Source organism: Varroa jacobsoni, unplaced genomic scaffold, assembly GCF_002532875.2.
Source record: "Varroa jacobsoni isolate VJ856 unplaced genomic scaffold, vjacob_1.0 scaffold_627, whole genome shotgun sequence".
NCBI lineage: Eukaryota > Metazoa > Arthropoda > Arachnida > Mesostigmata > Varroidae > Varroa > Varroa jacobsoni.
This window is the reverse complement of record NW_019213529.1, coordinates 1-27,873: the sequence shown is the minus strand read 5'-3', so window position 1 is coordinate 27,873 and position 27,873 is coordinate 1. Positions and strand designations below refer to the sequence as shown.

General features: G+C 38.8%; 2 protein-coding genes across 2 annotated transcripts; one reads left to right on the top strand and one right to left on the bottom strand.

The window, feature by feature from the left end:
• Positions 1–2,045: 2,045 nt before the first annotated feature.
• chas (chascon) lies at positions 2,046–22,047 on the top strand. Its single transcript, XM_022836118.2, has 10 exons — positions 2,046–2,429; positions 12,586–13,550; positions 14,168–14,195; positions 14,659–14,833; positions 15,163–15,405; positions 17,191–17,367; positions 17,583–17,738; positions 18,041–18,190; positions 18,470–18,664; positions 20,222–22,047. Exons 2-10 carry the CDS (start codon positions 13,464–13,466, stop codon positions 20,439–20,441), a joined length of 1,431 nt encoding a protein of 476 aa, XP_022691853.1. The 5' UTR covers positions 2,046–2,429; positions 12,586–13,463; the 3' UTR covers positions 20,442–22,047.
• Positions 22,048–22,678: 631 nt separating this feature from the next.
• On the bottom strand, positions 22,679–24,416 carry LOC111262112 (macrophage migration inhibitory factor). Its single transcript, XM_022836119.2, has 3 exons — positions 24,110–24,416; positions 23,438–23,613; positions 22,679–23,085 (listed from the first exon to the last, which is right to left on the bottom strand). The coding sequence occupies exons 1-3, from the start codon at positions 24,215–24,217 to the stop codon at positions 23,022–23,024; spliced, it is 348 nt and encodes a 115-aa protein (XP_022691854.1). The 5' UTR covers positions 24,218–24,416; the 3' UTR covers positions 22,679–23,021.
• Between the last annotated feature and the right edge of the window lie 3,457 nt (positions 24,417–27,873).

Here is a 27,873-nt window from a genome sequence, read left to right as displayed (position 1 = left end):
TTCTGTGACGACAGTGCACGCTACCCTGCTTCTCAGCTATGAGATACTTCTCTTAATTTCGCTGTTACGTGCCCATACAGACCAATTTAGTTTTTTATTTGTTTAAGTTAAAATGTTCTACTTCCTAAAAAGAGATCAATGAGTTCACTCAATTTGGTTTAGATGTTATTGAAAAAAACTTCGTACCATCGCTAGAGAAGCAAGTCAAGGTGCTTTTGATTCGATTTTAGCGGGTGACAAGCTAGACAAGTTCAGGCAAGTCCCATGTTAATTATGCATCAAAGGTACTATGTATGTAACGGATAAAGGTTTGGCCCGTATACAAGCCATATAACTCGAGAGCAGGAATAAGCTCTGTCTATGAACAACATCGAACAAACGGGTTAGGAAATGGCTCTTCACAACGGTTTCTTCAAGACAGCTGCTTGGTTGAGGAAAAAATTCACAAATGTCAAAAGGTTATTTTCAAGGAGGTATTATAGGTTCTGGAGAAAGACCGTAAAGTGCACAAAGAATACTATTTCGATTAGTATTAAACATTTAAGAAGATCAACACGAATCGCCATTGACATGGATCTTTGATATAACAGTCAATTTTGCAAAACCGCTATATATATATATATATATATATATATATAAAATGTTTATTATTTTTCAACCTCCAGAATATCGTATCTTAGAGGAAAGCGATGAGAGTTTACGTGAAAAACTCGTAAGATGGTGGCAAATACTGAGGTTTAAGCACTACCATTTTCACAGAAATCTCAGTATTGGTACGTGTCAATTATATAAATCATCAATACCATAGAGCGAAGTATGGAAAAATAATTTGTCAGTCAATAAGTTTCTTTCAATCTCCAATAAATACGGATGGATTTTCAACAGAAATGTTTGTATTTAATCAAAGAAGTGCTCTCACATCACCAGATAATTATTAAAAATAGCTTCAATTAAATATTCTTTTAACTTATAGCCAAAACAAACACGTTTAAGTGAAATGTTAACGTTTGCCGTATAATAAGTTTGCCGTCAATAGAACACGTCACGATTTCGGGTAAGTTACATGAATTTCTGCCTTCTGTATACCGTTCTGCAGGCAATTGCATCTCTCTTACTAACAATTTAATGTAATTAATGTAGTTTAATGTAAAAAGGACCCGAGTTTCGAAACTTAATTCACTTTACTAAAACTACTCAATCTAAACGATGTTTAAAAATAAGTTCCTTCTCCAGTGATTTTAGTGGTGAACACCGAGATAGCATTTATTTTTTCGGCACTCAGTGATAGCTATTGCAAGCAATATGATCCAATTCGTTTGCCACCCGTACTAAAACAGATATTGCTTAAGGTTCCATTAATCGTGCCCTGTGTTACATCTCAACCGCCATTGTAGGTTATTATAGAAGCTCTGCATTTCGATGAGTGCAAGGAAAGACAGCACACTTATAGCAGGTGAGCTTCAAGGCCCATTTCACATACCGCAAAGATCTAAATTTTTATTAACGGAAAACTATCATGAAAATATTTGGAGTGAGTCGAAATGGAAGTTGTTGTATGTGTATGTAAATTTGTAGAGGAGAGTTTTAATAATGCAGTAAAGATGTTCCTCCCGTCACAAGTTCGTGCTATGCTTTTGGATACCATCAAATTCGGAATACAAAATACCGCATCAAATTTGGCTGGCTGTATCAACCAACAGCAACATGACCATCAACATGCGTGTAGACTAACTGTACGATCGCCGCGTACAATGCAGGTACACAGCTTGGCCCATCCGCTCTGCTTCTACCCCATCACCAAAACGTCTGTTATAACTACTACAAGCACCAGCCTCAGTTCGTCCATCATCATCGGCCGTCTTTACCCACGCGACAACAGTGTATGCCTCAACGTTCACCGCGGAGTGGCAGAAGCAGCTCAACCAGTGGTAGTATCACCGACGGTCGCCGGCGGCGCAAACTCACTCACCGGTGTAGCCAAATAAGAGAAGTGCGCAGAAATCTGCCCTCACTGAAACCACCGGCACGGCCACAGTCATTGCCACCATAGCGAGAAATAACATACTCCTCGCCCTCTGCATGGCGAAGGCAGAACCGGTGCGATAGCGGCTACCGTAGGACATAGCGTGGCCACCGCGACGACTCGCGCTACTCGGATCAGCTCGCTAACACTGCGTACGCATGGGTCCTTCTTGTGAATCGCAGTGACTGCATCGGTCTGCATGACGAAGCACCGAAGGACTATCGACTAACGAAACCGACCGTCGATTTTCGGCGGCATAGGACTGTGTGTGCACTCATTTTGGTGACTTTGTGCATGTATGCTAATAGTGAGACTCAGCACAATACAGTGGCAATATGTCAGGCCAGCGACCGACTGTCTACGTAGCAGAGTTCGCAAACGGACGCTGTTCTCGCAGCGAAATGAAGTGAGTAAATTTCAAGTAATTGCACTTGCAATTCGCAGATTAGTCGAATCACAAAAGTTTTAAGCTGTTTGTGGCTCTTTGGCATATTGTGGGGTTATCGAATACTTTTTTACCCAGCTTACATGGAACTTTCGAAGTTTTGAAAGCCAATAAACTTCTCAAAACTATTCCTAATCGAGAGTGATTCGATTTTTCACATGACTTGAGTGGAATAGGAAAAATCGATTGCGTCTGAGATATCCATATCTTCGAGAACATTTGCTAAAGGCTTAAGTAAGGCAAGTGTGCACTAGGTGACTGGCGTTGAAGACATGTCGGAAAGATCTAGATATGTGTACCCACCTGGTTTGACACTAATGCTAATGAATTGTTTACTGAGTGGACTCAACTACTTTTGTTATGAAAACCTACCTTCGCTCGAATAATGTATTGGTTACCACAAATGCGTCAGGAAGTGCTATACGTTTCACACATAAGATCATATTGGCGACATAATTTTCATTCAGATTTAGTTATTGGTAGGAGAAACGTCCATCTTAGCGAACAACAGTTAGCTTACTTAGCACCAGAGGTTATGTGACAATACGCTATTGTCAAATGGGTCCCGTAGTCCTATTAACTACTACAAACAAGCAGTTACGCTGAATTAAAAACTATAATTTGTTGATTCTAATATGTTCAACATATATCCATTCTGTTTGCTTATGTTAGTTCAGAACTGCTTAGTAAATTTGCTCGGTGCACTTACTTTTATCTGAAAGTCAACATTTTTGTCTGATCCGTCCTAACGCTTTCTGCTTAACTGAGTGAACTTACTTATAGAAAGTTAGATGATTCTCGAAATATTCCTTGTGAATCACGGCACAACCAGTAAAGCCACTATGACCAATAATCGAATACGTGGAAGCGTAAACAGGTTTGCAGCGCGCAGTGTTAGTAGTGTTAAGCTTCTGTTCCGTGGGTGGACGATTTTCCTACCTAAAATGGACTTTTCCGCCATTGTGTTTCCGATTCGATCGGTTTCTGTTGGTTTCGCTGCTTGTCCTTATCCTTTTGTTGACACAATATTGAGGACTAGGCGATAGTGCAAAAAGACGCAGTCCCTTTTAGTAATAACTATCAACGCTGTAATAAGAATACGGACATTCATGAAGCAGGAAGACAAATAGATGATCGTCAGTTTCGGTCAGCTACTTTTGTCGGCGGCGGTCCACTAATAATAACGTGCAGAAGAGCCGAAAAATAAGAGAAAATTCTGAATCAATGCACTGAAACGCGCCGAAATACGCGAAACAGTCGGGGACGTTAAAGCGGATCATACGTTCTGACGACGAGTTTGGTTGCTAAAACCTGACATGTATTTGTTGACATGGGTGATAAATAAGTCTAATGTCTAATTGCTATATATTATCAAAAACGGAAATACTCTTAAGCCTTTTGAAATAATTCCAAAGCACTCAAAATGTTCACCATCGATATATGAATAATACAGAATAGTGCTTGCCTTTTTTAAAAAAATGTAATTTGCCGCGCAAAAAGTCTCAAGGATTCTGAACTAATTAAATTTATTGATCATACGCCTCGGTTTTTATATCATCTATTTCTTGCGTAAAAAACGTAATAACGAGACTCTGTCACTGGCAGGGCAGATGTTTCGAATATATCTAAAATAATATGTGGTAATTGCTTGATTGTAAAGAGTTCGACAAAAAAGAAAGCCCATCATAAATGAAACGTAAACGAAGTAGAGAATATATACCTTCACATTTTGGAAAATTTGTTTTCTTCGATAAAAGGCTGGAATATTTTTTTTTTAATGAGGTAGCCAATAGTTCTGGCGACATATCCATATTTGTGAATTTCGTGTATTTACTGCATACTTCTATGACATATCAGCTGTTTCTAACGAAAATATATAGCATGTATTCTATCGATTCACAAGTTTTCAATAATCGATTATTTATACTTAGGTAGAAGAAGATAAATCATAGTACACGTCTAGTATTTCTTCCGATGCATATTTACTCATTTTATAACATGCCTATATGCTTCAAATAGACGTACCATTCGATTTGTCATAGAAATGTTTACCATATAATTAATGACTCTTAACGTACGCGGTATAAAGCAGCGCTAGCCTGTGGCTAAAAGGTAGAGTTACAATATGTCGTATTAAAAAATGAGTTCCAACGCAACTAGACCATTGTCTGTTATTGCGGATGCTGCTTAAAATAACAACTCTTTTTTCTGACACGAACAAAGATTATCTTCCAGCTGCTGTCATCTGGAAGGAAAACAGCAACAGCTGGCGTTGGGGGAGAAAAGCACCCCCCGGCGGCTGCGAGGTTGGATGCGATCATTTTGTTGGACTCCACCCGGCTCCGCAGAAACCTATACGCATATACACACGTAGTCTTTTTGATAGTCGTCACACAGTTACTGTGTGTAACTGACATTGCAGTGCAACAAATAATTAAGCGACAACTATGACAGATGGATTATATTGTAATACAGCGTTTCCGAAATGGACCATAATATGCTTCGATTCTTTTTCTCTAAGAAGAATAAGGGAGATTGTATTCTAGGACTGAAATTTCGCTTAATTTAGCATCAAACCGTTCTCCATACCGCCCTGTACCGTTTCTGTTTGTGAGTAAATATACTGAGCGCTCGGTCTGTATGTAAGCGAGAATCTCGCACTTCAACCTGCTTGGATGCCTTCGATTCGTTTTCTCTGAATGAAGAAAACATTATTTTGTACTGTTTAAACCGCGGAGCAAAAAACGGAAATGACATGATGAGATAATGTTTATGCTGGCTGTTGGTGCGTCGCCGCTTGCTATTGGTCTACTGCCTCGTTTCGTCGCAGAGACGCGGGTTTGTTTAACTGATGGCCTCGTTCCCATCGTCTGTAAGCTCTTTGTTACTCTTTTAATAGTAACACACCAAAAGTGATTCGGCAACAACAGCGTCATCAATGATAACAACAGATCTGTTACTATTGATAATGTAGCCAACCAACGCTAATCCACTATTACGCGAGCTTTTTCAGCTACTGTGTGTCTAGCAACCATCGACGTACCTTCTGCCACAGTCATCCCAACTGGCAGACAGACCAACAGAGCATCAAAGAAATAGCACAGCGATGTGTAAGCCCCAATAGTTGGATCGCGGGGGCTGGGTACGCTGTTTGCCAAAAGCAATTGCCAAGGCCTTATGTGTTATACGTGCATGCTACACATATAGTCAACTGCAACCACGCACACGTACACACCGTTGTGCTCGACATTCAATCTGCCATGCACAGAACGACAACATAACAATACCAGTTTCAGTATCAGCGTCGACTAACTGACCGAATGTGCTCTTCTGAACAAGGCAGGATGAACAACAGGGAGGACATGCGATATAACTTTCGGATATAAAGACACACATATACGCAGACACGAACAAACACGGGTAGGGTACCACAGTCACCCTGCTTTTGTTATTTATGTGTGCAGCTGCAACAGTAGCGGTAGCAGAAATTAACAGAAAAAAACGCGTCAGAAAAATGGAAAAGAGCGGAAACACTATTACTCAGGCCACCCTAACGATTCAATTTTCAACTGAATGATTGAAAAAACGCTGGACACCTGGTGTAACTGGGTAGACCTAGGTACTATTTGGGCTTCTGGCGGCACCTGCGAAGTGAAACTGGGTTTAGCGTAGAACACAAGCAACGAATTATACTATGCCGATAACGTTGCGACGTGTTACCGTTGTGCAAGTCCATTAATTAGCAATTAGGCCAGTTATATAAATATAATTAGTCAGCTGAACTATCACAAGATAATGACGCAGATCGACTCAGCAACAAACATCTAATCTTGTAGTTTATTTCGTATAAACAATCAAAGACTAATATAATTACTTAAATTAAGACATCACAAAGTACAAATACTGCCTTACATCACTTGAAAGAGAGGATCCCTAACTTCAGGTCCTCGTCGCTTTGTTTCGCCAGATCAGGAGACTTCTAAAGCTTTCTGTTTTAATTCCATTCCGATGAGTATTGAGGATAGAAGGTGCGTTCTGCTAATCGAATATAGCTATATATATATATATAGCTATTACAATCGTAAATAAAAAATCATTAGAAAGTATTAAATGCTATTGATTTAACGCATTAACGCATGGCCATTAGTTAGTCCAGCGGATCACTCCGTAAACTCATGTCGGTCGACTGACGTCGCGCACGCCCTCTCAGATGACATTCATGTCAATTTACCGACCTTCCAGAGCGATAAATGTTGAAACAAGTAACTTCTCTCAGCTTTGCACGTTGGCAACATTTCTAGGTATACATGTAGTCTATTTACGTTAGATGCATGACGCTTTTTCACCAGAAAACGGGATATAATAAATGGGTTGTAAATAAAAAGATCTGATATTGTTCTGTATAATCATCGTGGAAGCGTTGTTATTTAAAAGCGTCCAGCAGCTCGCTGCTTGAACGAATTTAGACAAACAATTTAAGTGAGAAAAATATGGTTGAATAACATTGGCAATCTACTTGTATGACAGTTGTTTTTACTGACACTCATATCGCCATCGGAGAGCATTAATTGTTTCGACTATAATCTTGGCACACGCTCTTTACGGCTGTGATAATAATATCGATAACACTCGTCATCGCTTAATTTCTGATATCCTTATCGTTAGAGCACTCTAGACACATGCTACCGACGATCTGAAACGACGTTAAAAATATAGGACAGATCTATAGGATCGCATTTGCATGAGACGATGTTTGCATCCCTCGGTGCGCTATCATCGAAGCAATATTTTCCCATAGGGTGATTAATAAAACTGACCTATCATCGAAGATGTATTTAGTTTTCCTGGGGTATCTGCCATAGGGGCAATATCTCGAACGGGACCTGTCGGCTGATATTTTAAGAGGGTTTGAGGAACGAAAGCAGACTTGTTTGTGCTGATGAAAACACGCGAGGTGCATTTATTTCAGAGCGATGCAAATAAACAAACAGATAGTGTGCGGTGTAAGTAAGCGCTTTATATGTACATCATGCCTAGTAATTAATAAATCCCCTCTGTAATATATATATAAATCAAACGCTTTTTAGCTTTGTCTTTTTGACATTTCGAGACGGGCTGGAAACTGAACAAATTTTATGATTACCATCGGCATATACTAACAAGAACAGCCTTATCGGATGCCGTTGGCTAGCTTGTGAGGATAATCGGAAGTGATTCCACACGGTAATAATCAATATACTCTTCATCCCCTGTTATTTCCGCTCCAGAAAGTTCTCCTGGCATCTAAACAGCTCAGCCGGTGCATCACCACCTAAGTTATTCACAAACGTTATGCAGTTTACAAACCTAAAGGCCGCCAGACCATATCTGAAAAAGGAGAGTGGTTGAGGGGGGGGGGGGTAATTAGTTGTTACACTATGTAATCGTTATCATTGTTCCGATGGGTTGTGGATAAAACTTGTACGAGCTATGCTTATTTCGATTCCACTCCTGACTGCCATGGTCGTTTGAAGGTGGTCAAATGGTGTGAACTGACCGGCAGGACTCCGAAGTCATATAGATACATAGTTAACAGTGAGATTATTACTATTAGATATGCACAAGAGGGAAACATTGTATAATGTTTATTTTACTTGAGAGGCCGATCTCAATATCAGCAGCGTGATTTGCAATACGTAGCTGTTATATCACGTAGCAACATATGGCGACACACAGTTAGCACGGCAACCATATGGCAGTTCAATTGAAATGACTGTTTAAGTAAGTGTTTGCTACAATATGTAACGGAATACAATCGCGTAACAAACCGAAGACATGACTCTGTACTTTTGAGCTCAGCCTCTAAATGGTGGCGTTTATGAAATGATCAAGAGTGGTCTAAACGGCTAAGAAAAAAGCATATACAAATCATCTAATTATGAGATCCACTACATAAAAACTTTCATACTTAATTAATATTTTAGTCCAAACATTCAGAAGCAACGGCAGCAGCGGTGGTGGCTTCTTCATTAGGGTGTCATTGGTTGTAGTCGTATAGTTACTGTTATCACGGATTAGCACGCATCGATGATGCCGAAGGTCATCGATATGCCGAGCCGTTATAGGGTCTCCAGTGGCTTCGCACTTCTGCAAAGCTATACATCTATCTATAATAGCGGGAACGCACTGCTATATTGTTTCCGCGTATGGCACAGCTGGCAGCTTCTCTTCATTACCATATGAGACACGCAGACAAGCAAGAGGTCAATCACCCCTTTTCCTTTTGACGAGCGAAATTGCAATACATAATGTGCGTATATTTTCGACAATAACTACTATATCCATGCATATAGCAAAATGGCTGAAATCTAACCTCGTATGTCTAGTTAAGCAATATTTTACTTTGTCCAAAATTCGTCGTCCCACATTCGATGGGAACAGAATTCAGATATGGGTCGCAATAAACACATCGAACGATGCTGTTTAGACAGCCCATGCAACTAGGGTAGCAAGCTTAACCCACTAAAAATACTCAGGCTATTGGGGAAAAAATCGATGTTACAGTAGAATGTATATATCATGGTCTACAGATACGTCGCATATATGGCTTTGCCTGAAATCTTGCCTTCTATAAGAATTTTTTTCGGGCTTTAATACAGATTCCTGGTAGTTATATAAATGTATAGCCAACATGTGACAAAGCAACGACTAGTTGTAACGGGAATTGGTAGCTGTTATTATAGCTAGTAAATGCTGCATGTTTAATTACAAGTCTGTTATGTTTAATTGCCATGTGCTAAAAGTCGCGTTTATATAACTAGTCGGGCTATTGTACATTTTACGAGCGATAGGGCAAATTAGTTATGGTCGTTAACGATGCGATTGTTCTTGTGAGAACTATGATTTTGACCTTGGTAACCGGACCTGCCCGCCCCATTACAGCGGCCTGGGTCGTCCAACTCGGTAGGCAACGATACGTTATGACAACAAATCAAGTGAATCGTGCTGAGCCATGCCATTATCCTAACCACCTGGAAACTATCCATGTATCGAGCGAGATCTTTGCCAACTTTTTACGCGACCTAACCTATTATTTCTGTTCCTTACAATTCGTTAACATAAAACCTTTTTACCGCGAGGGAATACATACTATAGGGTGCGTGTGCAGTTCTTAAAGAAATAGCTGCTAATTCATATTGTGCATAAACAGTCTATAGCGAAGAATTGGATCTGCAGCAATATCGTCTAACAGATATTACTGAAAATCTTCTATTCCTCTTCTAAGATCATGTATTATAATGCAACTATTTGGCAAGGATTTTGTGACATCAATGGCACATAATAGCTCTGGCATTTTTAGGAGACGCGTAAATATCCACCTTTGATTAGATATGATAGAGGAGATATGTGCTGTAAACAAGGATAACCAAGCATGGCTGCCGTAAAAAGTGTACTGCCGTGAAAAGTCATTATCTAATTCGTTGGCCACGCATGTGATTAATTAATGTCAATTGATATAATTTTCTAGTCACGGGATGCGATGCGACTTGAAGGCATGCAAATAATAGCAAATGGCTGGTTAACAGCAGAGGTCTAAAAGCCACGTCTAACAATGTTGCGATTATTATGCTTATAGTTTAGCTACGTAGGTTGGGCATGCAACTTTATGAAGCTCAACTTCCACCAAAATCGGAGATAAACCCTTTGTAAGGTTAATATATGAAAATATGACTATCTATTAAAAAAGCTGTTCCTTCTCTTGTTATGATCGTTCCTATCGCTCAGTGCCGAACTAATCGTTGTCCTGATCTTAAAGAAGACAATGCATCACAACACGACTATATGATAATTAAAGCAAAGTGAACATGAGTATAATCTGTACAACGAGGCGGGCGCTTTACGTCCCGGGCATTATACGCCTGGTTTTCTTTGTTTCAGAGTAGAACAATAGCGTATGGAAACGTTTCATGCAGGCGAAACGAGAAACTGTAGTATAGTGCAATAATTAGGCAAAAGTAATCAGAACTTTTTTTGCCAGCGTCAGCGTAGGCGGTTTTCGCAGTAGTGATGAAGTTGATCCGTTTCGACGGACACCTGGTGCAGATGTGACGCGGTACGGACGCGACCAATCTGCCCTAGGCAAATCAAATAAGGGTCGCCTTTGCCAAGCTGTTTATCAACACAGTATTTCTACGGCTGTAATCACAGCTGTCGTATCACAATATGCTAATGTATAGACCAAAGGCAAAGAAATTTGTCAACCTAGTCGAAGGACAAATACCTGCTTGTTTGGTAACGTAAGCAGTATTTAACTGTGTTGGCATTGTCCTGACACTTCGCGGGAAGGCGCAGGCTTGACCTAACTATAATTGTGATTCAAGTGGCTCTACACATAATCTAAAAATTACCGATATTCTTTTTTATTTCATTGTCGTTTCTGACACTCTATTACGAAGTGTTGTAATAACACCTATTCTCTGAGACTCCTTTTTTTTTATCGTTATTGTTGCTCGTTAAGCGGCGGTCGGACGTTTTAGAAAGCTGCACAGAGTAGATGTCAACTGTGGCTGTTACGCTACTTGTGGACGTGATCAAGCCCGCGTAACATGACTGGTCGGTAAGCATAGGGACACGTAAAATGATCTCCGTTCGGAACCGGGAGTAAACGTATTTCGGTTTTCGTGTGGAACTAGTCGCCTGAAGTAATGTTTAACGGAAATGCTGCACACAAAATTTGAAACTTATTCATTTAGCCACTACACGATTCGTGAATCGAATTGACTCATAATTGCCAAAGGCCGTACTGAATCTGTAGAGAAAGCTGATTGAATCTGAGTCTCACCATTGGTGCCATCTGACGCTCCATAGACATGGTAAATATGTTAACGTCGATCTATAAGAATGCACTTGGTACACCGTACGGTCGGTTGCGTCACTGGACAAAACATATCGAATACGTATCCATATTACTTTTCTATTAATTTTTGTCTCGATTTCACTGCCGCCTGGATTAATGCGTTCTTCTTCGATAGTAACGAGATACATACGTATGTAAATCGAGCCTGCATTAGCTTCGAATAACTTATCTCCAAAAAGTTACTGACCTAGCCTGACGGGACTAATTTTTTGTATACTGTTTCCAGTTTGACTTTGTTCACCGGAGTAAACTACCATGCGAAGCTGTTTTGTAGCTGCAAAGTATTATTTACTATTGCATATGTGTTCGTAAAAACGTTGTTTCAGTGTATTAGCGTTCAACACATTTTACTGCTTTCTGCATTAGTCATAATTTTTCGTTGCGTTGACGTCTTTGATTGGTGCTTACCCAAAATCTAAGGTACTTTTTACCTAAATAGTGCGTAGCAAGTGTTATGGTAACTCGTGGACGTGGGGAGGTTTCTAAAAGTTGAAAACGATATCCGCTGCCTTACTTCGTTTCAACTCTCATAGTGGATAAGAATTTCGTACGCCCCGTCTTGGAACAGCAGATTATTTGTTGTATGGTAATATGTCGACCGTGTTGTGCGTATTCGTTTCACAAATTTTAGAATTTCCTTTAATGTTCAAATACGCCTAGACATGCATTAATAGTATTAGGCAGAAGAGAAGACCGTTTACTATAGAAATTGAGACGACAATCAAAGATAGATTGAGCGTTTGCAAGTCACAGCCCCAATAGAGCGAGACCAGTTGCTGCTTCTACACCTGTCACAATTTTCGTCTTTATCCGATTTCGCTTTTACGGCGGCTCTCCTTTTCTCTTCAGCACGATGTCTTCCGTAAATTGCCATACGTACTTCGCCTGTACATATTTTTTTTTACTTAGTTGTTGTTACATTCATGGTGCTTGTGCGTACAGCGAACTTAGAATGCCGCGCAGCGCTCGGCATCATTCCAACACCATTTCGTCTACATGTAGTGTAACGTTTTAAGCTGTAAGTACGAGCTACAACTACTACGACTACATACAATATCAAACCCAAACACGGTCAATGCCATTGGACTGGCCGATGCTCTCTCCATAGTACCACGCTTCCCCTTATGTCCGACAAAAAGATCTGTTTATATTCTTTTTTCTTTGCTTCGTGCGAGTTTTAACTTACTTCGTCGTTGTGTTCTGGTCTGTTTTGTTCGATAGAGGCTTTCGTACAACGCGCAACTAACGAATATCAAGCGCCGAGCGTTTCACGATCTCCTAGTCGCCGCCAGCGGTGATCCCACGATAGCACGTCCTACACGTTACCAAGGTCGACCAACGCGGGCTTTGGTTCGTGGTTTGCAAACACAGCAACAGTAGCGACGACGATTTCGGAAACGCTTGGTGGCTAGTAATTGGTGGCTAGCCACTGCGCTTTAGATGGTGACGCCCGGCGGACGCTGCAAGTCGCAAGCGGGCTTCTGGCTTCGTATAGAGCGGACATACGCAAGCACTTGCAGATACACTTTTGCACATCAGCGCACGCGACAGCTCCTTCCTACCGTTGAACCAAAACACTGACGAACCAAACGAACCAAGACGAACCGCCAAAGGACCAGTTCGGTGACCGAAGTTGAGCCAACGATACGAATTCATCTTTGGCCAAATAAGAGCAACAAATTGAACGCCATCTTGACAAGAGGGAGTGATCAACAACGAACGATTGTACACATATACAAGACGTAAATGTCGTATAGGCCGACGCTTCCCAAAGTGTCCGACGGCAAGCAAATACGGCCGAAAACGTCCTCCTCATATGGTAGTAGCGCACAACATGAACCGAAGCTGGTAGCCGGTCGTGTCGCAGCGAAAAACGAAAATCTCAAAACCAAAGCTAAAGATATTTGTCGAAAGGAAAGAACGACTTAAAAAGGAAGAATCGTATGTAACATTGCACATAAGGCTGAGTTCAATTAAGTCAAACCTGTCGTCCTTAAAATGTGAACCGTGCTTCTAGGTGTAATTAACAGTATTCGCTGTTCAACCGAAAACGTATTCTCTAATACATTCGTAACACAGTATGCTGAATAGATGCCAATATGGACCGATCTAGTTACCGAAGTGCGACGCCCGATCACAGGATTGTCCCGCAAACGTCATGGGACCTGCGGACCGCATCACCCGCTGTAAGTAACACTGTATAACAGAAAGTGTAGAATAATGCTTGATATACTAGTGGCTTATAAGTGTCTGTACAAATTCGAATGTGTGGAAGAGATCGTAGTAACTATGGCCTGAGCCACCATTGATGAATGAACGGATGCCCATTAATATAAGCATATAGCCGTTATAAGTGTACGCACACTTTTAATACTAAACAAACATATGCATTTGATAGTACTGAATTGAATAATATTTCATCATTGTAGCGGTTTCTTGTATGAATCTCATTTCTGAAACGAAAGCGTGGATCATAATCAATAGGGAAGTCTTTTTTTTTTATATTAAAAGACTTCTGTTTACGGGGTTATTCTTGTACTTAGAACGATATCAGTGATCCAAGATCTAATGTGTCATTCTTATTGGAACGAGTATATGTAATAATTTATAACACTGACTCTGTCTATTATTCAGAGCTTTCGAAATTCGCATAATTGAAATCGTGCACCCAAACAAAGAATATAAGTACCACAAATAACGGAAACAACAACAAACACATAAACATATATGTTCTTCCAAGGAACCAATGTTTTCCCATAACATCTTTGCTTACCTAAAATGCTCTTTTATGTAAAATTTTCAGGGCGACGTGATTCAAGCAAACAAATCAGGTATGTCAACTCCCGCAAATATAGGGCATTAAAAATAAAGTTTGATATTTACATGTGGGTATACATGTCAAGACTCAGTGTCAGGATAATATTTCTTTTCCCTCCGTCACCTTGAAAACGCCGTTTCAATTTAAATAACTTAATTAAATAAACTGTCGTACTCTCTCCTTATTTTTCTCATTTATCTTTTATTGGATTTATATTTTTAACATATTTATTTTACATTTTTATGTGTTTTTACATAGAGCCCTTGCAGCTTCACTAGACATTATTGAGCCTGAATGTTAGCTATTATAGGTACGGAAGCAGTTATTTAACCTACTTGCTATACTAACGTTAATATTGTACGATGTTTATAGACATATAGTGCTAGTGAAGATTAGCACCTCTATGATATGTTTCTTGACAAAAATCAATATCGCCATCTTCAATCTATAATATTGATTGACTATTTGTCCTTCAGAGGAATGGACAACTTCAAAGAAAACAGTAAATCACAAGACCCGTCAGATCGAGACCCGCGTTCAGAGACAACTGGTACTTGAAGACGGAAAAGTGATAGCCGATTCTGGTCCTCAGGTCAGCCAGCGAACTCGCGAGGATAACAAAATCGAAGAATCTGAGGATACAAATCATAAGTGCGTCAATCATTAAGCACTAGTTATTATGTATATGTTATTTCAAAACGAAATTTATAGTGCAATTAGTACTAGTTTCAGCAGTATTAGTATTCGCGGAGTTTAAGTTTTGCTTTTACGTGTTAAAGCTAACTGATCAGCAAATTAGGACATATGCAGCTTTAAACCTACCTAAAATTTTCTTCTACTTTGGTTTTTACATTTGATCAAGTGCCTCATTATTCAAATAAATAGGATCACAAAGGTTTAGACTGTCTAAAGCACAAGAAGCCATGATTTTTATGACGACGGGAATCCATTTACTGATAGAAAATATGATGGCTCCCCAGGACTTCCGGTGAACCCGATCTGCCCGTTGGATACGTCAAAATTCCAGGATCAGAACGGATCATCGATGACAAAACTACGACTTACCATACGACGCGAGAAAGTCGAGAAGAAAACATTAAAATGCACGATGAAGACCAGAGACATCTTGATAACGTCGAAAGCGTACACCGGCTCGCGCTTACTGGCGATGAAGTAGCGTTGTGTGATCCGCACAAATTTAAGGGAAAGGTCACACATTATAGGTGGGTAGCATCACGAGCAATCGGGAGCGCTAAGTTTTGAACTTACAATCCAAAAGTGACATTTTATAAGAAGATTCTTTCTGTGTTAGTTGCAGTGAGTTATACCTGTTAATTCGCTCCAGTATGCTAAAAGAGGAATATGCAAGTTTTGCCATAAGTACATTAGTATTATGCCATCCATTTGATTATGGCGAGCAGTCATGAGTCCGCACGCTTGAATGTTAGAGCTGTTATTATTACGTTAGTAGCTTTCGTCTTGGATACGACATTTGAACGGTGTAAGTCACACTGAGCGTTGGACTAACGCAGCAGTTTACTAATTGTCCTGTCCTTTCCCACATCCATTGATTAGCTGTAATATAATATATACATATAGATTATAGGAATAATCGTCACAACAGGAATTTTGAGGGATAGACTTCTAGCCAAGGACAGATTCACCGCTATTGTTGTGACGCTTCTCTTTTCGTCGGCTAGCACTCGACCGCCGCTAAGAGCCTTACCTGCTAGATAGAAATATTTTTCTCACGTAACGACATAATTCATCGGAATCAGAAAGCACATTGTTGGATATCATATGTTTAAATGAAGGGGATCTTTTTATTTTCCTTTTATTTAATGCTACTTTATCCAAAGGCATAGGAGATGCCAAAGTGGTAGAGCGGCAAACGATATAGATAGAAATAAAGATCCTTGAGGAACTTACTTGAAATGGGTTCGGCAGATGCCATAGGTTTCATTGCTATTGGTTAAATCAAAGAACTTGAACCTTATCAAGGACCACATCGAAGATGGTTTGAACGTAGCAGTCCCTTTCGTGGTTTAAGTATGTTTAAAAAACAAACGTATCGCACATATAATGATTTAGTTACCACTTACATATTAATGTTACTATCACTACCGTGGTTAAATGTTTTATACAAATCGTTTTTAAATGCTTAACGGTAGACATCCATCTATAAAGACTACCTTTCCACGTAATTGCCATAGGCTGATATTGCTAGGACGAATCTGGGAAAGTCTTGATATTTCAATAGGTTTATTCTGTCAGTGGCTAGAAAACCAGAAAAGATCATAAGCTCTCATGAATCAATAGCTATAAATAATATCAAAAAAAAGAACATTGCTTCTTTCATCAGTCATCGATATTCGTGTTCGTTAAATGAGTTGTCAATCACGCGGCAATATCCAACGTCTGAATCACTTTACTGCTTGAATATCTCATCGGAACATCCGGAGTAGTAACATTTTCATCCATCGCCCAAAACAGAAACAATGTCATGCGCCAGTATTCTTTAACATGCCATTCAATCCACATCCCTCTATAGATATGCGACTTTGGAGCTATTATGTTCTTGACCAAAATCGATAAGTGATGGCGTATTTTTTGTTGCTCTTTTACTGATAAATGAGCTCACTGTAACTCCAATTTGGCTGATTGACCATGCGTGTAGAGAAAGCTTTATAATGTTCCAAGACCCTGACAAATGTACGTAAAGTGGTACCTTCTAGTGTGTTACATACCGGTCTGAGAAGCTAAGCGCCCGTATAGAGTTCAGCATGATAGAAATGTGATAAGCATTCTTAAATATTAGGTATTCTGTTACTGGCTATTGCGCAGCAACATGATTAGCAAGTTACAAACTAAATTGCTTTTTCAATAATAGAATATAGGACATTAGCATACGTATACATCTGCTGTATGGTTATCTGTTTATTGATCTTGCAAAAGTTGGTTTTCTTAATACAACTCAGTGCATTACTTGCGCTTCTATTTTGAATAAGTGCTCGGAGCAAGCGTGTGACGGATAAGGACCGTATTAAAGAGCTAACAGAACACATTGATGGTAAGGCGAACACGCAAAAAACGCGCACCCACTTCCACGAAGAGCAGAGTGATGATGAGGTTCCCGAGGAATACGCGGAACGTGACGCCCCAGCTTACGATTCATCAACCTCAAGGTACGAGTTACCTGATACACATATAATGAATTTGTCGTTGTAAATTGTTTATGTCGAAAGAACTTTTCCAGTGATGGAATTAAGTATCAATGATATGCTCAAAATAGCCTACAAACTCAAAAACAATCTTCAATGCACAATTTGGAACAATTTTGAATGACCTTTTTTGCAATTTGAGCGTCGGGTAATAATATAGTTTATTTTTTGTATAACAGGAATTTCGAGTATCTGAACGATGGACGAGGTAAATTTGACTATTTGTCTGACAAGTTGAATAAGGATCGTACGTATCTTCAGATTACACAAAATAGACACTCCACGGATCTTCGTCACGAAGACGATTATCCAAGACCTATTGAAAGCACGAACAGGTAAGCCATATAAAGCTTTCACTTTCACGAAACACAGCACGACCTACCTGCGTAGCTTTTAAATCCTGGTGCTGGTATCGTGGTTGGAAATTCATTTTTGATTATTTATCTAACCCATGTAGATGCCTGTATCCTCAACTCATTTTTTCATATAGAACTATCTCTGTCGGCCCTAAATTACCTCAGTACTACTAGACCAAAATACTATATCCCTTCTCCGGCAGGTGAATATAAACGCTACAAAGTTTTTAAGGAAGACGAAATGGAAATGCGGTTGTTGATGTATGTGAATATTCTTCCAGGGCTTCGAGGTGGCTGGAAGACCACTTCATCGAAGAAGATCGTCAACGGGTTATCAATGTGGACACCACTCGCAGTACGCAGGATTCACGTGACTGTGAATTTGGAGCATATCACCGCGTGGCGGACCTTCGGGATCAACGTGATTCACGGTAAGTCTTCAAATATATCATAAGGATATGGTGCGTTTGATACTTAAGCATATATGACCCAAGCGGGTCGTGTATGGTTTTACCTCCTTTGTTTTTGCCCGGTACTGCCATTAGGCAGAAGGCTGACCTCTCCCAATACAAGAAGTGATAATTAAAGGCCCGGTCGGTTTGATTCTGAAGACTCGAAACTATTTGTGTACACACTTTCTATAAAAATTATTCTATGAAAAATCGCAAAATATGTCTCAAGAAATGCTCAACTTTATTTCTGCTTAACAGTCACAGTGATATTCGAGACAGTCGAACTAATGAGCAGCGCCGCCACGAGACCATTTATACTGACGTTCGGCATTCCGACTTACATTTACGGGACAGTCATCGTGATTCACATTTACTTCGTGAAGACCAAGGTCATTCGCCCATTATTACATCGCCACATTCCACGCTAAAGTCGGTCCGTAACGAAGATTACAGGTACGTGATACAGTTCGATATTGAATATAAGATAATATTCTAAATTGATAATTCTCAGAGGGATTCTCCGAGTTGGCATATAGTTGTGACACCCGATACACCGTTATTCGAATCGGATGTAATCTATTTCTAGACCTCAAAAAAATTCATTAAGAATTATGCTATTCAAATAACTATAACAGACTGAATGCTATATTTGTTAATGATATAGTTCAGTAGAAAGAATAACATTTTAAACAATATAGTTACTCTATTTCCGTCCATATCGGTAACGAGGACACTGGATTGTCGAAAAAGTAGTTACTGTTTAAACCAAAGCTGAAACGAATACTTTTTATATCTTAAAATAATAGTATTAAGCTAAATATGCGTCATTGGGATCAATGATTTGCTACTATTTATCTAATGACAGCATAGTCTCGTCGTTACAGAATTTCTATGGTTTCCGGGTGAAAAATTGTGAGAATGCTTTTTACATGCCCTTATTGAAATTAAATTAACACCATTAAAGGGGCTTTGCGTAAATCAAAACTGATGATAGTCGAATAGGAGAAGATTCGGGCGGGTGCATTAAAACTTCTCATTCAAGTTCTTTCAGTTCCTTCCAAATAACTAATGATGTAGGCGGTCTGGCACTGGCTTGGTGAAAAACGACGCTCTTTCTGTTCACTTGTTCCGGTCGATTTTTGTCAATAGATTGCTGCGTTGTAACTCAATTGTTGACGGTAGGGGCTCGGAATCAATCATTCTGTCAAGTGGCAGCAATTAATTATGCAGGATTCCTTTCCAGTCCCATCAACATTGACGTCTCCCTAGGCTTGGTCACAGGTTACGGAGCACATCACTATCATGTATAATCCATTTTTATTACCTGTGGTCAATCGCTTCAGAAATAGCTTGGTTGCATTTGTGAAAAATTTCGCAGACGGAAGTATGATGGACTAGGCGATTTTGAATAAAATCGTGCGGCACTCAAACGTAAAGGTTTGTGGTCAGCTTTTTCCAAATGGTTTGAAACTGTTTGGTGGCAGACGTTTAATTCCTTAACGATATCACGGCTATCCACACAAATCGATTTTGCTTAACTACTGCAGTAATTTTGTTAACTTTTCTTGCATTTGGTACACCATTGAGAGGAGCATGCTCTACATCGACATTTCCAGAACAGAAACAACAGAGCCATCCTTCGACCATTTCTTCTGATGACGCATCTGACCATGGATAGCACAATTTTTTAGGTCAAATTTGTGCCTTAATCGTCATAAAGTTGCAAAATGTAATGAATTTTTGCAGAAATCTTACTCATTTTCAGGGCGCTCTATTTTAGGTGTGAATGAAGGCAACAATTCTAGTAAGTCTGCTTTCAAATGGCACCGATTCAAGGCGACCCATATTACCTGAGATATGTGACCTTAAAACCATCTAGCTAAAAAACGGTCAATACCTTTTCGACAATTCGATATACCGTAACGATAAAAACAGCTACATATTATAAATTAAGTGTTATGTATGTATAATTGAATTCATTCAATGAGTATCTGTGAACTTTTTCTATAGGACGCATACTTGGCGTTCGTCGACTGGCGGTCCAGGCAATGACCCAGAGGTGCGTTATACCGTGCGCTCGCCTGACTCAACTCTATCAACTGGAAGTCGACCGTCAAGGACTTTCTACTTTGGAGCAACAGGACATACAAATGAGGCCCTTTCAGCAGTTTCGCCATTATCGGCGCCATCGCTCGTCAAGAAAAGTAGCTTTAATCTACGCGGACGCTGACACATTCATTCGACCAGACGACAACGATAAACAACAATATAAGACTCAATTTATATAAGTTCAGAAGAACCAACTTTTAAGGTGAAAAAGAAAAAGGATTCATGATAGGATATTACTTCGTGAGTTTGATGGTTTCATAACAGTAAAATCTGTTCGGAGAGGACCGTATAATCCGCTTGCACTAGTAACCTAATTGTGCTTGACAGCCTTGAATCGCAATGGTTTATTTTTTGACAGAAGTAAATCACCATTCAGAATGGTTGAAATGACGTTACATCCCTTGTCCCTTTGACTTGAAATATAGCATTTTAATTCATTATTTCAACATATATAGCAACTCGGAAAGTTAAGATTCAAAGGAACTGAAAAATAGCTTATGTACGGCAACCAGCATGGCTTAAAATGTCGATAAATAGTGAACCCACAGCTTCTTAATTGAATAATAAATTAAGTTAATTAAAAGTTTCCATTTTTTAAATACCGTATAAGCTTTCCCAACTTCTTTTTCATACAGCCATGTTGGTAGATTGGAAAAAGACGATTTTCATTTATGTCTTCATTAACAGGGAAGCATTAATTCAAGGTTCCTCATAAGAAAAACTTCGAAAAGAAAGAAACGAAAATTTTATACAGGATAATAAGTAGGTCCAATGTTAAAAGCGACGTCTAACGTTTTCACCTACCAATTGCGTACTCCTTGTGCGCCTTTATATATGACACTAGATTTAGTGCCTACTACCAAAAGTGATTATTTTAAGCACGAATTCAATTGCAACAAATGGCTTATTATTAGTGGAAGGTTAGGCAAAAATGCTACAGGCTGGCAAAATAATGTCGAAAATTTCTCTTTATACAAACTTCTTTCTATAAGCTTTGTCGTTCTCATGTCCATTGAGGACATATTGCTAAATGTACTCTCGCATATGCACACACCTCAAGTCCATTATTTTCGCCTCATGCTATGATACTACCAAATGTCCATGTGTCCAACCTGCTATTAATCTTACCTTATCTTTACGTATATTTAGGCCTCGTCATCGAACGAAGTTTCACTCGTCACAATGCAGGTTTTTTAAAACGAAGTTGTTCAACAAGTATTTATCAACATTTGGTGGTATATAAAGTGATGAATCTATAATCGTTTTGTGTTCGATCTGGTTCTTCTGGATCTGGTCGATCTGAAGATGTTCGTTTTGGGCACACTCAGCTAATTTAAAAGAGCAGTTGCAGCGACAATATTTCTTGTTTTTTTGCTAACTCACTCCAGCACACATCGCGTACACGCTGATAACTCGACCGGTGTGCTTGGTACTATGATGGACTCATAGATTAACATTCCATAACAAGTAATGTAGCTTAAATTATTTTCTCTGTGCGTGTGGCCTGGAAATCTGTGTTTTATTTTTCTATGACAAACTAATAATAATAATATATTTAATAACCTTTTATTTACACACGATATATTTAAGTAGTTCTATCGACCGGTAACTCCATACATATAATTGTGTTTGACGGAGCTGAAATGAAAAAAGGTTGTAACAAATTGTAATAGTTTGATGACCGAGGTCCAATTAATAAAGCAGAGCGATAATTTAACATGTAATAAGTTATTCTGTCTTCTACTCAAATGGTTTAACACAATAGCCAAACTTGAGTTCCTGGTGGGCAGCGTACTCGGACCTGTTATGTTACTATATTAGAGCTCGATTTTAGGCACTAAAAAGTCTCGGGAAGGTGATTTCAGAACATACGGAAGACAGTTGCATGGCTATCTAGGGTAAAAGGATCAATAGAATTCCAGTCCCCCAATCCCACCTACAGTGAACCGAAAAACTAAAAGAAAAATTGACCGAATATGGTTGATTTCAGAGGTCGAAATTAATGATTGCCACAGGTGATATGAACGTAATCATTGGCAAGAGTAATCAAGAGATTTTTCAACCTTTGAAAAGATTTTATGTGAATCTGGCGTAAAGATTGTAATTAATTCTAAAATATTAATCTTCATGGGATCTTCAGTCATGAACGTATTCGCAACAAATTTCTGAAGGAGGACGTGTGGCGTAGCGGACCACAAATCCTACTTAGTGAACTAAAGGATGACTAAAATGGAACGTAAAAAACGAAAATATTACAACATTAAGTGCTGTAAATACGATTTCGGGTAATGCGGCCAAGCTAGATCAGTGAATCAGCTTACTCTCTTGAACATCAAGCATTTTAAAACAAGAGGAAAGTTTCAATAGCGTTAACCTGTGTGCGTATATTTAGATTTATTTTGACTTACTTGTAAATTTGCATGAAATGCGTGAAATATGATTGAAAACCTAACCAGTGCACGTGCCATTCACAAACTCAACGTGTTTTGTTAGCGCCTTATAGATCGATTTTTTAATTCTAAATGGTGCTCAACGAACGATCAGTAACTATAAAATAGAAGCATCTTGTTACTTTTTATACTTTAACACTATTGTAAAAAACAATTTCTGAATGTCGAAATTTATTGTCGCTTGCACCAAGTGCATTATTTTCATTATTGAGAGACATTTCAACAAAAAAAAGATCCTCTGAAAGAAGCCTTCAGAACGTCGACCCGTTAAAACCAACATTGCATGGTTGAAGATCAACAAAGTTGATGTACATCCTGTAAACAAATGAATATCCTATTATCTTTTGTTCCAAAAGTATTTTTTGTGCGGCAAACTTGCTTTCCAATTTTTTAGATCGTGTAAATGCTTCATTTACATTTTAGGGAAGTACAAAAGCTAGACTCGGTATTCAAAGCGGTGCCTTCACCTACAACTGATTTGTGAACGGTTGTCAACTAACTGCTTAATTCAAACGAAAATTTTGTTTACTACTAAACATTTTGTTAGGACAAAAACAGAAAAGTATTGGCATAGCAATAATAATGTCTTAGTAGCGTAAAGTGTCCTCTCTGAAGAACTAAAAATTAGCTTTAAAAACGACTGATTCCTCTTCACCGCGGTTCATACCTGTCGGAGGGAATAGCCAATTTCGAATCGAGGAGGTCACTTATAGCCTTTGACGTCTTCTTGTTTTGCGAAGCTGAAATGCAGCCAATAGAAGACAGCGTACAGTTCGCACATGGAGTGGCACGGTCTCCTGCGAACGACATCTGCTGGCCGGCTGCAATGTGCACCATTACGTACTGCAATAAGAAAAACGCATTAATCGCATATGGCGCATTCAGTTAAATAAATAAGCGTCTGACAACAAGTAGCGACCCACAAATCCAGCCTCGATACGTGCATGGCCACTAAGGTATTTTGTACTGTTACCGTATCGAAGAGGAATAAAAGATCATTCTACTCTAACTATTCTGAAACTGATTCTCCAATAGAATCGGTGGTGACGAACAGGCAAACAAACAAAGGTTTGATACCACTTCCAGAGATTGCCCGTATAATATATTGCTAATGTTGACGACAGATGGATATAATTTCGCGTCGAATGTTGTGGTCAAAGATAACTATTGCAACTATTTTCCTTCTTATGAAATGTTACCTGTATAAACTCTCGATTCAAATTAGCGTCTGTCTAACACTACTTATTACATATCTATCATTATTACATATTACGTATCTAACACTATCAATTGAGCTCTATTTTCCTTTATTCCATGCAAAGCAACTAAGTGCACTTACAGAGATAGGCTTTCCAAGCGTATCAGCGACTATTTTTGAGGAAGTTTCAAGGAAGTCAGCCGGTATCCTATCAGCGGGCACGTTGGTGTTCACAGTCAGTACAGGCATTCTGAGGTCGAGAAGACAATGGTTATCTGGCCAAAGTGTCGGTAGGTAATACCAAGGACTCTGTGAAGCCTTCTTACGGACGAGACGGTGAGAGCGAACTTCACAAACCGGTTGCGATCGATAGGCTCACAAACAACCACAACTCAGGTAAAATGCCTCGACTAAAGAAAGGCGCCACTTTCTATACGGGTGTCGAGCTTCTCACCGGGAATAGGAGCGCCATAGAAGCTTGAACGATGCCAGGAATAGGAGCACCATGGAAGTTTTAACACTGTCAATGTCAAATGCGTAGCGACACTTCGATTCTAACTAGCTTGATTTTTCTAATTTTACATATCTTTTCAATGACATGCTACTTTTATATAAACATTGTACTTTTTCGCTACATAGTGTTTTGCTAAGATAGAATATGTATAACTGACCCTAAACATATTTTGATGTCGTGCTTAGGCCACACACGAATGTATCTTACCGTACGGTAGTTGTTTACATAAAACATTTTTTAATTGCCGTTTTTTAATGCCGAAAGCGCTGACAGCCTCTGTGGAAAAAAATTGCACGGTTTTGATAACTAGTGAACATTGCTTTGGATGGTTTGTACTTCATTGTTGTCATTACTATTATTCATTTTATCCTTCTTCCCTAACTTTTCAGGTTATTTCTTTATGGCCTATGCTTAATAAAAAAGTATTGATTTCATCAGTCCTGTACGTTAAACGACTGTTATCTTCTCTTGTTTTATATAAAGAGTCGCGCTTTTGGGATGAATGCATGCCTGTTGCGAACAGAAATACTGTGAGCATTTTGCTCGACAGAGGAACGTGCTTTGGTGAGCAGTCCGCCACAAAGGTAGCAAATTGAGCATAAACGAAGACCTCGAAAACTCGTACATTTGTTTTGAGAGTTCACAATCAGAGTAACATCATTTAATGGAGTCTGAATGAAAAGCTTGCCATAATGACTATCTGACTAATGATGGGATGCTCTACATAGGCTAATTACGTCTGAATGTTATATCAAGTCTTACTGCAAACCAAATAAATAAGAACTCATACTGTTATATAGGTATATGTACTTTTATTTCTTCATAACTATTGATTTGACACATACTCATTTGCATTCGCACAGAACGTAACATGAGTATTTGATTATTCAGTGCGTTGTATAGTTGTTCTAATTCAATTCGGTGCAGAAATATAGATTTTTTCATTTAAAAAGAAATGTTCGTTATTTAGTGAATGCGCAGTAGATGAATTTCAACTTTCTTCACATCAAATCTTCAACAAAAAATAATAAAGGAAATGAAGCACACTCTCAGGAGTATTTTCGACAACTACTCTAAATATTGTTTTTGATATTATTGAATATTGACTTTACACTACTTTTTTATTAGTTCATTGCTGTCATACGAAGAAAATTCCACTTTATGAATTTCTTGCCGGTGTAACGACATATTATGCCTCTGGATCAATTGTCTCCGTAAAAAGGTTTTATAAAAAAAGGCGCATCAATGCTATGACCCTAATCGACAGCGAACCGGTTAGTGTGCCGATGGGGTATGCCGTTCTTTCCACAAGGTTATTTGTATTCCGCGCTTTGTTATTACTGAAGCGTACCCCAACTTTATTTGAAAACGACAGACGCTTTCCAGCTATAAAAAAAAAGTCCGTTGCATTGTCTAGCAATATTTGGAGCTTTGAGTGATTTATAAACATATATATAAGTTCCTATACAATATCGCATTAAAAAAAGAGAGTGTTGTTATTAATTTACTTGTTCCATCTTCATTTCCAATTTCGTCAATTTAGTAGCTGTCTCACACTGTGGCATCAATTCCGATGTTCACTCAGCCACGACTCCACAAAATGAAAACAAACAAAATAATTACAATTAACTGTCCAAATCGCTTCAGGATACGAATGCCTGAATGGAACTTAAAAAAAATAGAAAATAAGTTTGTGACGCCTCAACTGTAGTTAGACACTTGGTGATTTGTTTATTCACAAATTTATATACCAATAGGCAAAATGAAAAAAAAAAAAGAGAAATAGTTTCCACAAAATGACACTGTCATATCAAAGTTGATTTCAAGTCGGGTGGAGTCTATAACAAGATAGCATTGAGCTGCCAAAATTATGAAACACTGTAAAAACCAAAATGTTTTTCTTTTAAGAAATATTGGCGAGAATTGTCTTGTACATTTTTAAAAGCATGAGGTTTTTTTAAAGGTCTGGACCGATTTCAATAATATTACAAGTAGTACACGTATAACATGGATGCGGAAGATTCTAGATTCGCGTATGCTCTGTCGTGGAGTCTTCGAATGCCACAGCTAGTATCTCAACCGTAAGCTGAACTTTATGTAGGCTAAACTAATTTGTGTGTCGCGTCGAATGGCGAGTGGCCACGTATGCTCCTAAGCCTTTCGTAAGGGTGACTGCTGTTCCCACTGACCAAAATAGCTTGTTCCTTAGTAATGTGCGATTTCCTTGCAACGATGAGGAAATTATCCACCTATATAGGAAAATGTATTATGCATCTCCATAGATAGGCATTTTCATTGGATCTAGGCACCCATTGTATCGCGTTAAGCTTCCCATAATCAGAGGTGTCGGTTTCTAATAGGCATGCGATAGCGCGTGTGCTACTGGTTGGCGATACTTGAGAGCGTTTAAGTCGTTAGGTGGGCCTGGCAGATACGTATCACATCTAGCATAGTTTGGGCACAAGTTGCAGTAATGTCATAATCATTTTCAGACGCAGAGCATACATGAGCATTCCTGTAAAGCACGTAATCTAACATCTCAAGTTAATACATAGGAAACTGACTGTACCAGGGTATTGCGTATTAACCGCGTGTATGAAATTACACTTACCCCAAGTTTTATGAATTACATAGTTTAAATAAAAAGTATAATTATAACTAACAACTTTGTATGTTTTATATCATGAAACGCTGTACCCGTAGCTCGTAGCATTTTAACCTTAAACTACATGTTGTTATACTGCCAATTTTTTTTCGTCTAGATGATAAATAATCGTTGCGATTAAATATTCAAAACCTACTTAAATTAGCAAGTATGCGATATCAATCACTACAGTAGTCCATTGGTTTTCCTACGAATTAAGCTTATTTTTAATTATAATAATTTCACCGATTTCAATTATCATTACATGTTTGATCTTCTTACAGTAGCAAGCTAAACAAATAAATGACTGAATCATCAAATCTAAATCTAAACCTTCCGCAAGATATGTTCATTCTAATATAGATTGTTCTATCAAGTGCATGCAGCCATAAAACCTTTAAAAATTACGATTTGTTCCCCTGTGACACGGTTTGCCTCCACGGCAGGCGGCCTCGCCGCCGCGCCATTTTCCAGGTTGAAATTTTTCGCCTGAACGGAGAATATATCCCCAAAGTTCTCAACGATGTGAGGTTCTGCCGTATGTGTATGGATATTGCTTCCAGCTTTCTGTGGTCACCGCTATCTAGAGTAACTGCATTTAGTGGACTATGAAAAACGCAAGTGAAATGTACAGCACAAATGACATTGAATGATAATAAAAGTGATTATAATATTGAATGTTGTAATAGTAATTAATATAAGTATTTTATTATACTCATATACATAGAATAAAGACAAATATATATA

Coding starts and splice junctions, on each gene's coding strand:
- LOC111262112 (XM_022836119.2), bottom strand. CDS start 24,217: ATGCCTGTACTGACTGTGAACACCAACGTGCCCGCTGATAGGATACCG. Junction 23,614..24,109: donor CGCTTGGAAAGCCTATCTCT/GTAAGTGCACTT, acceptor TTCTTATTGCAG/TACGTAATGGTGCACATTGC. Junction 23,086..23,437: donor TTGGCTATTCCCTCCGACAG/GTATGAACCGCG, acceptor ATTTGTTTACAG/GATGTACATCAACTTTGTTG.
- chas (XM_022836118.2), top strand. CDS start 13,464: ATGGACCGATCTAGTTACCGAAGTGCGACGCCCGATCACAGGATTGTC. Junction 17,739..18,040: donor CCTATTGAAAGCACGAACAG/GTAAGCCATATA, acceptor ATATTCTTCCAG/GGCTTCGAGGTGGCTGGAAG. Junction 18,665..20,221: donor GTCCGTAACGAAGATTACAG/GTACGTGATACA, acceptor CTTTTTCTATAG/GACGCATACTTGGCGTTCGT.